This window comes from Mobula hypostoma, chromosome 5 (genome assembly GCF_963921235.1).
Source record: "Mobula hypostoma chromosome 5, sMobHyp1.1, whole genome shotgun sequence".
Lineage (NCBI taxonomy): Eukaryota > Metazoa > Chordata > Chondrichthyes > Myliobatiformes > Myliobatidae > Mobula > Mobula hypostoma.
In genome coordinates this window covers 192375660-192388319 of record NC_086101.1, presented here as the reverse complement: position 1 = coordinate 192388319, position 12660 = coordinate 192375660, and the positions used below count along the sequence as shown (strand labels likewise).

Sequence of the window (12660 nt, the reverse complement as noted above, 5' to 3'; positions counted from 1 at the left end):
TAGGGTCAGAACATTATTGTGGGCTGAAGGGCCTGAACTGTGCTGTGGTGTTCTATGTGCTGAGGGTTTGTCAAATATATAAACGTGGGAGAGCTGTGTAATTGCAGGATTGCAGTGTAAAGGCAGGACAGCGTTTAAATGCAGAGTGCTGTGTAAACAGGGATGGACTGTGTATGGCAGAGGGCTCTGTAGACGCTGGAGAGCTGTGTAAACGCCAACGTGTTGCCTAAGCGCGGGATCAGTGTGTGTTGTGTGGGTCCGTGCAGTGAGAAAACTGACCTGAACTGGAGGTGCCTGCGGACGGTGGCCAGGGAGAGGAAGTCCCCGCGTCCCATCTCGTTCTCACCGCAGTACAGTAACAGCCCGTCATCGCTGTCTTCCGCCTGTGGACACACAGGCCAGAGCCATCAGCCTGGGGCGGCACACGGTCTGCCCCCACCCCACCTGACTGACTGGGCCACCCAAGGAGGCCCTTTGGCCCATCAAATCTGCTAGGTCCGGGCTCCCTGGTTTTCCCTTCCTCACCACGCTGTTAACCCAGTCTCCTCCGCCGCTCCCCAGAGCTGTGACAAACTTGCATATGTCCTCAGGAGGTCTGCGTAAACACGGGATTGCTCTGTATAAACACAGAGCATCTGTGTAAACACGGAGCGTCTGCGTAAATATGGGACGTCTGCATAAACACAGAATTGCTGTGTAGATGCTGAAGGCTTGTTAAGAGCAACAGAGCTGCAGAAATACATGAAGGCTGCGTAAATGCATTAGGACTATGCACACGCAGGGAATCTGCATAAACCGGAAGGGCTGTGTAAAATGGGGAGGCGTTTGTTTGTGCAAGGGGGCAGCATAAATGCAGTCAGGCTACATAAGTGTGGAGACTAGATCAACGCAGGCAGGCCGTGTGAATGCAGGAGGGAGACACAGACATGGTGCCCTGCGCCATTACAGGAGGGCCGCGTAACTCCTCTTGCTGTGAGACAATGATTCCTCGCCCTCCAACCTCCTCTGACCACAGCCCCCACTGCCCCCAAGGCACAGCAATCCCTCTGTATCGTAAAGGGTTAATCCTTGTGCTTGTCAGAAGTTTCCCCACCACTGTGGCCTTGAAGGTAACGGAACTGTAGGTGCTCGAGTTGCGTAGCGCGACACTATGACAGCTGAGGGTGTTCGGGAGTTCAGTATTGAGTCCTGGCGCTGTTCTGTAGGGAGTCTCTGTACGTCCTCCCTGTGGAGTGCCTGGGCTTTCCCCGGGTTCTCCGGTTTTCTCCCACAGTCCAAACCGGCCATTGTAACTCTCCCCTGGTTAGGTTAGGGTTAATTGTGTTTGTCGGGGGTTGCTGGGTGGTGTTGAAGGACTGGAAGGAAGGGTCCACTCTCTGCTCTGTCGGTAAATAAATAAAAACGTTACGTAAGAACTCTGATTGTGATCATGAGAATGCAATGCAACTGTGGGAACAACTGTGCCATTGCCTGGTGTGTTGTGGCAGACGGAAGATCGAAAGCAGCGAGCTGGCTGCCGGCTGTGTGCCCAGAGACCCGAGCTCCTTGGGCACAGAGTTCAGAAAAAGTGATGCAGCGGACTTTTAACATCGTAAATCAGCGCGTTGATTGTTATGTCTCCCCTGTCCCTGTAAAATGGGGACACCTCTTTTTCCCTTACTAGGGAGAGAGAGAGAGAGCCTATGGTATGTCGAATTACTGGGTGAACAAGTAATCTTTGAGGTACTGCAAGTCTCTGTCTTTATTGATGTTTTGCTACACACTTGAGTGCTCGGTGGGGGGGGGCACCAATGCTTTTTGCTGGTGGTGGGGGGGATCGTTGCTTTGCTGCTGATTACACGTGGGGGGGAGCTGGGGGGGCTTTGGGGTTCTAACATTTGACTGTCATTCATTCTTTGGGGCACTCCTCTGTTCTCGCGGATGTTTGCGAAGAAAAAGCATTTCAGGATGTATATTGTATACATTTCTCTGACATTAAATGTACATCTTGAACTGGGAACATGAAATTTGATTGGACACGGGGGTGGGATAACATCACTCAGCTTCACTCACCCCAACATTGAAATATTCCCACTTTCAAAAGCCCTTCATCTCATGTTCTCGGTATTTATTACTTATGTAGTTATTATTATTGTTTCTTTCCATTTACCTTCGCATAGTTAGTGTCGTTTGCACACTGGTCCAACACTCAACTCGGTGCAGTCTTTCATTGATTCTATTACGGTTATTGGATTTATTGAGTATGCCCATAAGAAAATGAATCTCAGGGTTTTATACGGTGACATGTATGTATGACATTTACTTTGAACTGGGCTTGTGAAGAGAGGTGACAAACAATACTGGTTCTGATTCTGTGGTTTCAGAGGGTGAAAGTGTAATGGTCTGCTTACTGCAGTCTTTATATCAGTGGAGAGGGTACAAAAGTAGAGAGTTTGAGGGTTTTTTTTCGAGGCCTCACTGACAGGCTGGTTGTGAAGAGCATCATGGATTGAGAGGGAGGTGTGATGCAGTGAGAGGGGCCTGCGCACAGCTAGATGGAGACTTTACTGCCTGCTCTGTTCTAGATGGAGACGTTAATGCCTGCTGTGTTCTAGATAGAGACTTTACTGCCTGCTCTGTTCTAGATGGAGACGTTAATGCCTGCTGTGTTCTAGATAGAGACTTTAATGCCTGCTCTGTTCTAGATAGAGACTTTAATGCCTGCTTTGTCTGTGCCGTCACTGTGCAGGATCGGGAAAAGCTGCAGAGAGTTCTAAACTCAGCCAGTCCCATCATGGGCTCCAGCCTCTCCACCATTGAGGACTCTTTCAAAGGCGATACCTCAGAAAGGCGGCATCCATTATTACGGACCCCCATCATCTGGGACATGCCCTCTTCTCATTGCTACCATCAGGGAGGAGGTACAGGAGCCTGAAGACACACATTTAACGATTCAGGAACAGTTCCTTCCCCTTGATATTCAGATGTCCGAATGGATAATGAACCCATGAACACCACCTCACTAATGTACCGCTGCCACAAAACAACACATTTCACAACATATGCCAGTGATATTCAGCCTGATTCTGAATCCTAATAAATGTTGTTTTGTAGAGAATTGGAGCCTGTGTCTTTCTGCCCATCTGAGTCAAATCTGAGAACGATTTGAAGTTAAGGTAAACCCCTCCCCAAACATTGGGGGAACTGCTTCACCAACCCTCACATTCACTTCCACACCCACAACCAATGACCCTGACCTCACAAACGGTCCCCACTCTCCATTAGTGGGGGAGTCCAGGACCAGAGGGCACAGCCTCAGAATAGAGCGATGTCCATTTAGAACAGAGATGAGGAGCAATTTCTTTAGCCAGAGGGTGGTGAATCTGTAATTCACTGCTGGGGAAGCCAGTTCATTGGGTATATTTAAAGCGGAGGTCGATAGTTTGTGATTATTCGGGGCGTCAAAGGTTGTGTGAAGCCGGCAGGATAGGCTTGAAAGGGAAGGCCAATCAGCCATGATGGAATGGGAGCAGATTTGATGGACCGAATGGCCTACTCACCACCCCCCCCCACCCTCGGCCCCAGTGGAGCCTCGATGGACCCAGAACTTGTGGGCATTCTCTCCTCCAGTCCTCAGCCTTAATAATTTTATTAATTTAGAGACACTGCACCGAACAGACCCTTCCGGCCCTACGAGCCACACCACCCAGAAACCCACCGATTGAACCCACCACAATTTACAATGATCAATTAACAATGAACAATTAACCCACGATCTGGTACGTTTTTGGAATGCAGGAGGAAACCGGAGATCTCGGAGGAAACCCACACGGCCATGGGGAGAACATGCAACCCCATTTCAAAGGATTGAACTCTGAACTCCGACACCCCCGGCTGTAATAGTGTCACATGATCTGCGACACTACCACGGCTCCTTCACTCACCCTAAACTCCAGGGTCATCTGGAAGCGCTGGTAGGAGTTCTTGAGGGGCTCGAAGGTGAGGTAAGAGTGGCCGTAGAACTTGGGGTACTGAATGGAGATATCTGAAATAGCAGAGAGAGATCCGGTCAGTGGGAGCCCTGAGGGAGAGGATGGGCACAACGGGTCACAACGAGACTACTCTGCGGAATGGACATGTGTCACCCCTCTTCAGAGGCTGAATGACACCCAGGTATCAGTGGTGCGTGTGATGGCGAGGGAGAGAGGGACAGACAGAGGGAGGGAAAGAGAGGGAAGGAAAGTCGGGAGAGACAGTGGGAGAAAGAGAGAGTAAGATGGAGACACGGGGAGAGAGGAAGGGCAGGGAGAAAGGGAAGGGAGGGGAGACAAGGATGGAGAAGAGCGATAAGAGAGTGAGAGAAAGGAAGAGGGGAAGGGAAAGAATGGGAGGGAGAGAGGGAGGGAGGGAGAGAAACAAGAGAGAGTGAGAAATAGAGAAAAGAGAGGGGAGGGAAAGAGAGGAAGAGGGGGATAGATGAAAGAGGGAGAGAGACAATGGTAGAGAGGAGGGGAGGGAAGGAAAGAGGGAGGGGGAAAGAGGAGGGAATGAGAGGGGGGAGAAAGAGAAGCAAGAGAGATTGAGAGTGAGCAAGGGGAGGGAGAAGAGAGAAAGGGGAGGGGAAAGGGGAGAGAGAAAGGACAGGGAGAAGAGAGACGAGGGAGGGAGAAGGAGAGAGACAGGGAGGAATGTGAAAGAGTGAGGGAAAGGAGGGAGAAGGAGAGAGACGGGGAGGGAAAAGGAAAGAGAGGGAAGGAACATAAAAGAGTGAGGGAAAGGAGGGAGAAGGAGAGAGATGGGGAGGGAGGGGAGAGACGGGGGAGAGAGAAGCAGAGAGAAAGGAGGCAGGGTGAAAGAGTGAGGGAAAGGAGAGTGGGAGGGAGAGGGATAGAGAGGTGCGGAGGGTGAGAGAGCAGGAGAGAGGGAGAGGGGGAGCAGTTGAGAAGAGGGAGGAGAGTTAATAGGGAAGGGGCAGAGTGTCAGCAGGGAGGGAGGAAAGGGTGGGGAAGGAAGCTGAAAGGAGGGAAGCAAAGATGGGCATCTCAGTCAACATGGATGAGTTGGGCCGAAGGGTCGGTTTCTGTGTTGGAACATTCCATGAGTTGGAGCCACATGGGGGAGGGAGCGAGGATGGAACACAAAAGTTGGGGGGAGGGGGTGCTAATGTGTGTTGCAGGGCTAGTGAAGGAACCAGAGGCAAAGGACAGAGACCAGGCAGGAGTGACCAAATTCCTTCACTCAAATCCATCTGGTGCCGAGTGGATTGACGGCTTTTTGTCACAGATGGACAGGTACCACAGGCTCAGAAATAAACTGTGTACCCCAGGATGCAACAGCAGGGGGCAGCACAGGGCCACCCATTGAGGGACCCAGAGAACACAGAATGAAGCCACGCACACAAACTTCTAGAGGAACACAGCAGGCCGGACAGCATCTATGGAAAAGAGTAAATAATTAGTGTTTTGGGCCAAGACCCTTTCCACAGATACTGCCTGACTGGCTGAGTTCCTCCAGCATTCTGTGTCTGTTGCCTGGATTTCCAGCATCTGCAGATTTTCTCTTGTTACAGAGTGAAGCTCCCATGACACCAACCCATCACACACTCCCAGAGTCAGACACACAGTGAAGCTCCCTCTTCACGGTCCCATCACACACTCCCAGAGTCAGACACAGACTGAAGCTCCCTCTAAACTGTCCCATCACACACTCCCAGAGTCCGACACAGAGTGAAGCTCCCTCTTCACAGTCCCATCACACACTCCATGGATTAGACACTAGGTGGCACTCCCACTGCACTGTCCCTTCACACACTCCCAGTGTTAGACACCAGGTGGCGCTGCCTCTACACTGTCCCACCACAGACTGCCAGGTTTAGACACTAGGTGGCGCTCCCGCTACATGGTCCCATCGCACACACCCAAGGTCAGACAGTAGGTGGCGCTCCTTCTACAGTGACCCATCACACACTCCCGGGGTCAGACACAGAATGAAGCTCCCTCTAAACTGTCCCATCACACACTCCCAGAGTGAACCTCCCTCTACACTGTTGCATCACACACTCCCTGGGTTAGACACGGAGTGAAGCTCCCGATGCACTGTCCCATCACATACTCCCTGGGTTAGACACTAGGTAGCGCTCCCTCTACAGCCGTCCCATCAAACATTCCCAGGGTCAGACACTAGGTGGCGCTGTCTCAACACAGTCGCATCACACACTCCAAGGATGAGACACTAGGTGGCGCTCCCTCTAAGTCCTGACGAAGGGTCTCGGCCTGAAACGTCGACTGCGCCTCTTCCTATAGATGCTGCTTGGCCTGCTGCGTTCACCAGCAACTTTGATGCATGTTGGTTGGGTTAGACACTATCTCGCTCTCCCTCTAGACCGTCCCATCACACAGCCTCGGAGTTAGACACTAGATGGCACTCGCTCTACACTGTTCTATCACACAGTCCCAGGGTCAGACACTAGGTGACACTCCATCTAGACCGTCCCATCACACAATCCCAGGGTTAGACACTGGGTGAAGCTCCCTCTACACTGTCACATCACACACTCCCAGGGTTAGACACTAGGTGGCGCTCCCTCTACACTGTTCCATCACACACTGCCTGGGTTAGACACTATGTGGCTCTCCCTCTAGACCGTCCCATTACACTGGCTTGGGATTAGACACTAGATGGCACTCGCTCTACACTGTTCTATCACACAGTCCCAGGGTTAGACACTAGGTGGCGCTCCCTCTACACTGTTCCATCACACACTGCCTGAGTTAGACACTATGTGGCTCTCCCTCTAGACCATCCCATTACAGTGGTTTGGGATTAGACACTAGATGGGACTCGCTCTACACTGTTCTATCACACAGTCCCAGGGTCAGACACTAGGTGGCACTCCGTCTAGACCGTCCCATCACACAATCCCAGGGTTAGACACTATGTGGCGCTCCCGCTACACGGTCCCATCACACACACCCAGGGTCAGATAGTAGGTGGCGCTCCTTCTACAGTGTCCCATCACACACTCCCAGAGTCCGATTCAGAGTGAAACTCTCTCTACAGTGTCCCATCACACAATCCCAGGGTTAGAAACTGTGTGAAGCTCCCTCTACACTGTTGCATCACACACTCCCAGGGTTAGAAACTAGATAGTGCTCCCTCTACACTGTTCCATCACACATTCCCTAGGTTAGACACTAGGTGGCCGTCCCGCTACACCATCCCATAACACACACCCAGGGTTAGACACAAGGTGGCGGTCCCTCTACACTGTACCATCACACAATCCCAGGGTTAGACACTGGGTGAAGCTCCCTCTGCACTGTTCCATCACACACTCCCAGGGTTAGACACTGGGTGGCGCTAACTCTACACTGTTCCATCACATACTGCCTGTGTTAGACACTATGTGGCTCTCCCTCCAGATCGTCCCATTACACTGGCTCGGGGTTAGACACTAGATGGCACTCGCTCCACACTGTTCTATCAAACAGTCGCAGGGTCAGACACTAGGTGGCACTCCATCTAGACCGTCCCATCACACATTCCCAGGGTTAGAGACTAGGTGGTGCTCCCTCTACACTGTCCCATCACACACTCCCGGGGTCAGACACAGAGTGATTTTCCATCTGCACCGTTCCATCACACACTCCCAGAGTCAGACACTAGGTGGTGCTCCCTATACACCATCCCATCAGACTCTCTCGAGGTTAGATACAGAGTGAAGCTCCCTCTACACTGTCCCATCACACATTCACAGGGTCATACACTAGCTGGTGCTCCCTCTTCACGGTTCCATCACACACTCCATGGATTAGACACTAGGTGGCGCTGCCTCGACACTGTCCCATCACACACTACTGGTGTCCGACACAGAGTGAAGCTCCCTCTACACTGTCCCATCGCACATTCCCGGGGTCAGCCATTAGGTGGCGCTCCCTCTACACTGTCCCATCACACACTCCCAGTGTTAGACACTAGGTGGCGCTGCCTCTACACTGTCCTATCACAAACTCCCTGGTTTAGACACTAGGTGGCGGTCCCGCTACACAGTCCCATCACACACATCCAGGGTAAGACAGTAGGTGGCGCTCCTTCTACAGTGTCCCATCACACACAACCGGGGTCAGACACAGAGTGAAGCTCTCTCTATACTGTTGCATCACACACTCCCTGGGTTAGACACGGAGTGAAGCTCCCTCTGCACTGTCCCATCACACACTCCCTGGGTTAGACACTAGGTAGCGTTCCCTCTACAGCCGTCCCATCACACATTCCCAGGGTTAGACACATGGTGAAGCTCCCTCTAGACCGTCACGTCACAGACTCCCAGAGTCAGACACTAGGTGGCGCTCCCTCTTCACAGTCCCATCACACATTCCCAGGGTCAGCCACTAGGTGGCGCTGCCTCAACACGGTCGCATGACACACTCCAAGGATGAGACACTAGGTGGAGCTCCCTCTACACTGTCCCATCACACACTCCCAGAGTCAGACACAGAGTGAAGCTCCCTCTACACTGTCCCATCACACAATCCCAGGGTTAAACACTAGGTGGCGCTCCCTCTACACTGTTCCATCACACGGTGTCTGGGTTAGACACTATGTGGCTCTCCCTCTAGACCGTCCCATCACACAGCCTCGGTGTTAGACACTAAATGGCACTCGCTCTACACTGTTCTATCACACAGTTGCAGGGTCAGACACTAGGTGGTACTCCGTGTAGACCGTCCCATCAAATATTCCCAGGGTTAGAGACTAGGTGGTGCTGCCTCTAGACTGTCCCATCACACACTCCCGGGGTCAGACGCAGAGTGATTTTCCATATGTACCGTCCCATCACACACTCCCAGAGTTAGACACTAGGTGGCGCTCCCTCTACACCGTCCCATCAGACTCTCTCGAGGTTAGATACAGAGGGAAGCTTCCTCTACACTGTCCCATCACACATTCCCAGGGTCATACACTAGCTGGTGCTCCCTCTTCACGGTCCCATCACACACTCCATGGATTAGACACTAGGTGGAGCTGCCTCTACACTGTCCCATCACACACTACTGGGGTCAGACACAGAGTGAAGCTCCCTCTACACTGTCGCATCACACACTCCTGGGGTCAGCCATTAGGTGGCACTCCCTCTACACTGTCCCATCACACACTCCCGGGGTCAGACACTGGGTGAAGCTCCCTCTACACTGTCACATCACACACACCCAGGGTTTGACACTAGATCGAACTCCCTCTACACTATCCCATCACACAATCCCTGGGTTAGACACTAGGTGGCGATCCCACTACTCCATCCCATCACATACTCCCAGGATCAGAAACTAGGTGGTGCTCCCTCTACACTGTCCCATCACACATGCTTGGGGTTAGACACTAGGTGGCGCTCCCTCTACACGGTCCTAAAACACGCTCCCAGGGTTAGACACTGGGTGGCGCTCCCTCTACACTTCCATCACACAATCCCAGGGTTGGACACATGGTGAAGCTCCCTCCAGACTGTCACATCACAGACTCCCAGAGTCAGACACTAGGTGGCGCTCTCTCTACACGGTCCCATCAGACTCCCTTGAGGTTAGATGCATAGTGAAGCTCCCTTTATACTGTCCCATCACACACTCCCAGTGTCATACACTAGCTGGTGCTCCCTCTTCACAGTCCCATCACACACTCCATGGATTAGACACTAGGTGGCGCTCCCGCTACACTGTCCCTTCACACACTCCCGGGGTTAGACACTAACTGGCGCTACGACGACGCTGTCCCATCACACACTCCCAGTGTAAGACACTAGGTGGCGCTGCCTCTACACTGTCCCATCAGAGACTCTCAGGTTTAGACACTATGTGGCGCTCCCGCTACACAGTCCCATCACACACACCCAGGGTCAGACAGTAGGTGGCGCTCCTTCTACAGTGTCCCATCACACACTCCCGGGGTCAAACACAGAGTGAAGCTCCCTCTACGCTGTCCCATCACACACTCTCAGTGTTAGACACTAGGTGGCGCTACCTCCACACTGTCCCATCACAGACTCCCAGGGTTAGACACTAACTGGCGCTACGTCGACGCTGTCCCATCACACACTCCCAGGTTTAGACACTAGGTGGCGCTCCTACTACACGGTCCCATCACACACCCAGGGTCAGAAAGTAGGTGGCGCTCCTTCTACAGTGTCCCATCACACACTCCCGGGGTCAGACACAGAGTGAAGCTCCCTCTACACTGTCCCATCACTCACTCCCTGGGTTAGACACCAGGTAGCGCTCCCTCTACAGCCGTCCCATCACACATTCCCAGGGTCAGCCACTAGGTGGCGCTCCCTCTACACTGTCCCATCACACACTCCCAGAGTCAGACACAGAGTGATTTTCCATCTGCACCGTCCCATCACACACTCCCAGAGTCAGACACTAGGTGGCGCTCCCTCTACACCGTCCCATCAGACTCTCTCGAGGTTAGATACAGAGTGAAGCTCCCTCTACGCTGTCCCATCACACATTCCCAGGGTCATACACTAGCTGGTGCTCCCTCTTCACGGTCCTATTACACACTCCATGGATTAGACACTAGGTGGCGCTCCCTCTACACTGTCCCATCACACACTCCTGGGGTCAGACATTAGGTGGCGCTCCCTCTACACTGTCCCATCACACATGCTTGGGGTTAGACACTAGGTGGCGCTCCCTCTACACGGTCCTAAAACACGCTCCCAGGGTTAGACACTGGGTGGCGCTCCCTCTACACTTCCATCACACAATCCCAGGGTTGGACACATGGTGAAGCTCCCTCTAGACTGTCACATCACAGACTCCCAGAGTCAGACACTAGGTGGCGCTCTCTCTACACGGTCCCATCAGACTCCCTTGAGGTTAGATGCATAGTGAAGCTCCCTTTATACTGTCCCATCACACACTCCCAGTGTCATACACTAGCTGGTGCTCCCTCTTCACAGTCCCATCACACACTCCATGGATTAGACACTAGGTGGCGCTCCCGCTACACTGTCCCTTCACACACTCCCGGGGTTAGTCCCATCACACACACCCAGGGTCAGAACTGGCGTCCTATCACACACGACGACGCTGTCCCATCACACACTCCCAGTGTAAGACACTAGGTGGCGCTGCCTCTACACTGTCCCATCAGACACTCTCTGGGTTAGACACTAGGTTTAGACAGCCTCTATGTGGCGCTCCCGCTCACACACAGTCCCATCACACACACCCAGGGTCAGACAGTAGGTGGCGCTCCTTCTACAGTGTCCCATCACACACTCCCGGGGTCAAACACAGAGTGAAGCTCCCTCTACGCTGTCCCATCACACACTCTCAGTGTTAGACACTAGGTGGCGCTACCTCCACACTGTCCCATCACAGACTCTCCAGGGTTAGACACTAACTGGCGCTACGTCGACGCTGTCCCATCACACACTCCCAGGTTTAGACACTAGGTGGCGCTCCTACTACACGGTCCCATCACACACACCCAGGGTCAGACAGTAGGTGGCGCTCCTTCTACAGTGTCCCATCACACACTCCCGGGGTCAGACACAGAGTGAAGCTCCCTCTACACTGTCCCATCACACACTCCCTGGGTTAGACACCAGGTAGCGCTCCCTCTACAGCCGTCCCATCACACATTCCCAGGGTCAGCCACTAGGTGGTGCTCCCTCTACACTGTCCCATCACACACTCCCAGAGTCAGACACAGAGTGATTTTCCATCTGCACCGTCCCATCACACACTCCCAGAGTCAGACACTAGGTGGCGCTCCCTCTACACCGTCCCATCAGACTCTCTCGAGGTTAGATACAGAGTGAAGCTCCCTCTACGCTGTCCCATCACACATTCCCAGGGTCATACACTAGCTGGTGCTCCCTCTTCACGGTCCTATCACACACTCCATGGATTAGACACTAGGTGGCGCTCCCTCTACACTGTCCCATCACACACTCCTGGGGTCAGACATTAGGTGGCGCTCCCTCTACACTGTCCCATCACACATACTCGGGGTTAGACACTAGGTGGCGCTCCCTCTACACGGTCCTATCACACGCTCCCAGGGTTAGACACCGGGTGGCACTCCCTCTACACTTCCAGCACACAATACCAGGGTTGGACCCTTGGTGAAGCTCCATCTGGACTGTCACATCACAGACTCCCAGAGTCAGACACTAGGTGGCGCTCCCTCTACACCGACCCATCAGACTCCCTCAAGGTTAGATGCATAGTGAAGCTCCCTTTACACTGTCCCATCACACACTCCCAGGGTCATACACTAGCTGGTGCTCCGTCTTCACAGTCCCATCACACACTCCATGGATTAGACACTAGGTGGCGCTCCCGCTACACCGTCCCTTCACACACTCCCGGGGTTAGACACTAACTGGCGCTACGACGACACAGTCCCATCACACACACCCAGGGTCAGACACTAGGTGGCGCTCCTTCTACAGTGTCCTATCACACACTCCCGGGGTCAAACACAGAGTGATCTCCCTCTACGCTGTCCCACAACACACCCCCAGTGTTAGACACTAGGTGGCGCTGCCTCCACACTGTCCCATCACACAGTGCCTGGGTTAGACACTATGTGGCTCTCCCTCTGGACCGTCCCATCACACAGCCTCGGGGTTAGACACTAGATGGCACTTGCTCTACACTGTTCTATCACACA

At 53.1% G+C, this 12660-nt stretch overlaps 1 protein-coding gene across 3 annotated transcripts in view; it reads right to left on the bottom strand.

The window, feature by feature from the left end:
* The window catches only part of LOC134347248 (pikachurin), a 105347-nt gene that overhangs the window by 29733 nt on the left and 62954 nt on the right, over window positions 1–12660 (bottom strand). For all 3 annotated transcript variants that reach the window (XM_063049597.1, XM_063049599.1, XM_063049598.1), the window contains 2 exons: window positions 3924–4024; window positions 280–383 (listed from right to left, as the gene is read on the bottom strand). In XM_063049597.1, coding sequence (XP_062905667.1) covers window positions 280–383; window positions 3924–4024 — 205 coding nt within the window. The remainder of the gene's footprint in view (window positions 1–279; window positions 384–3923; window positions 4025–12660) is intronic.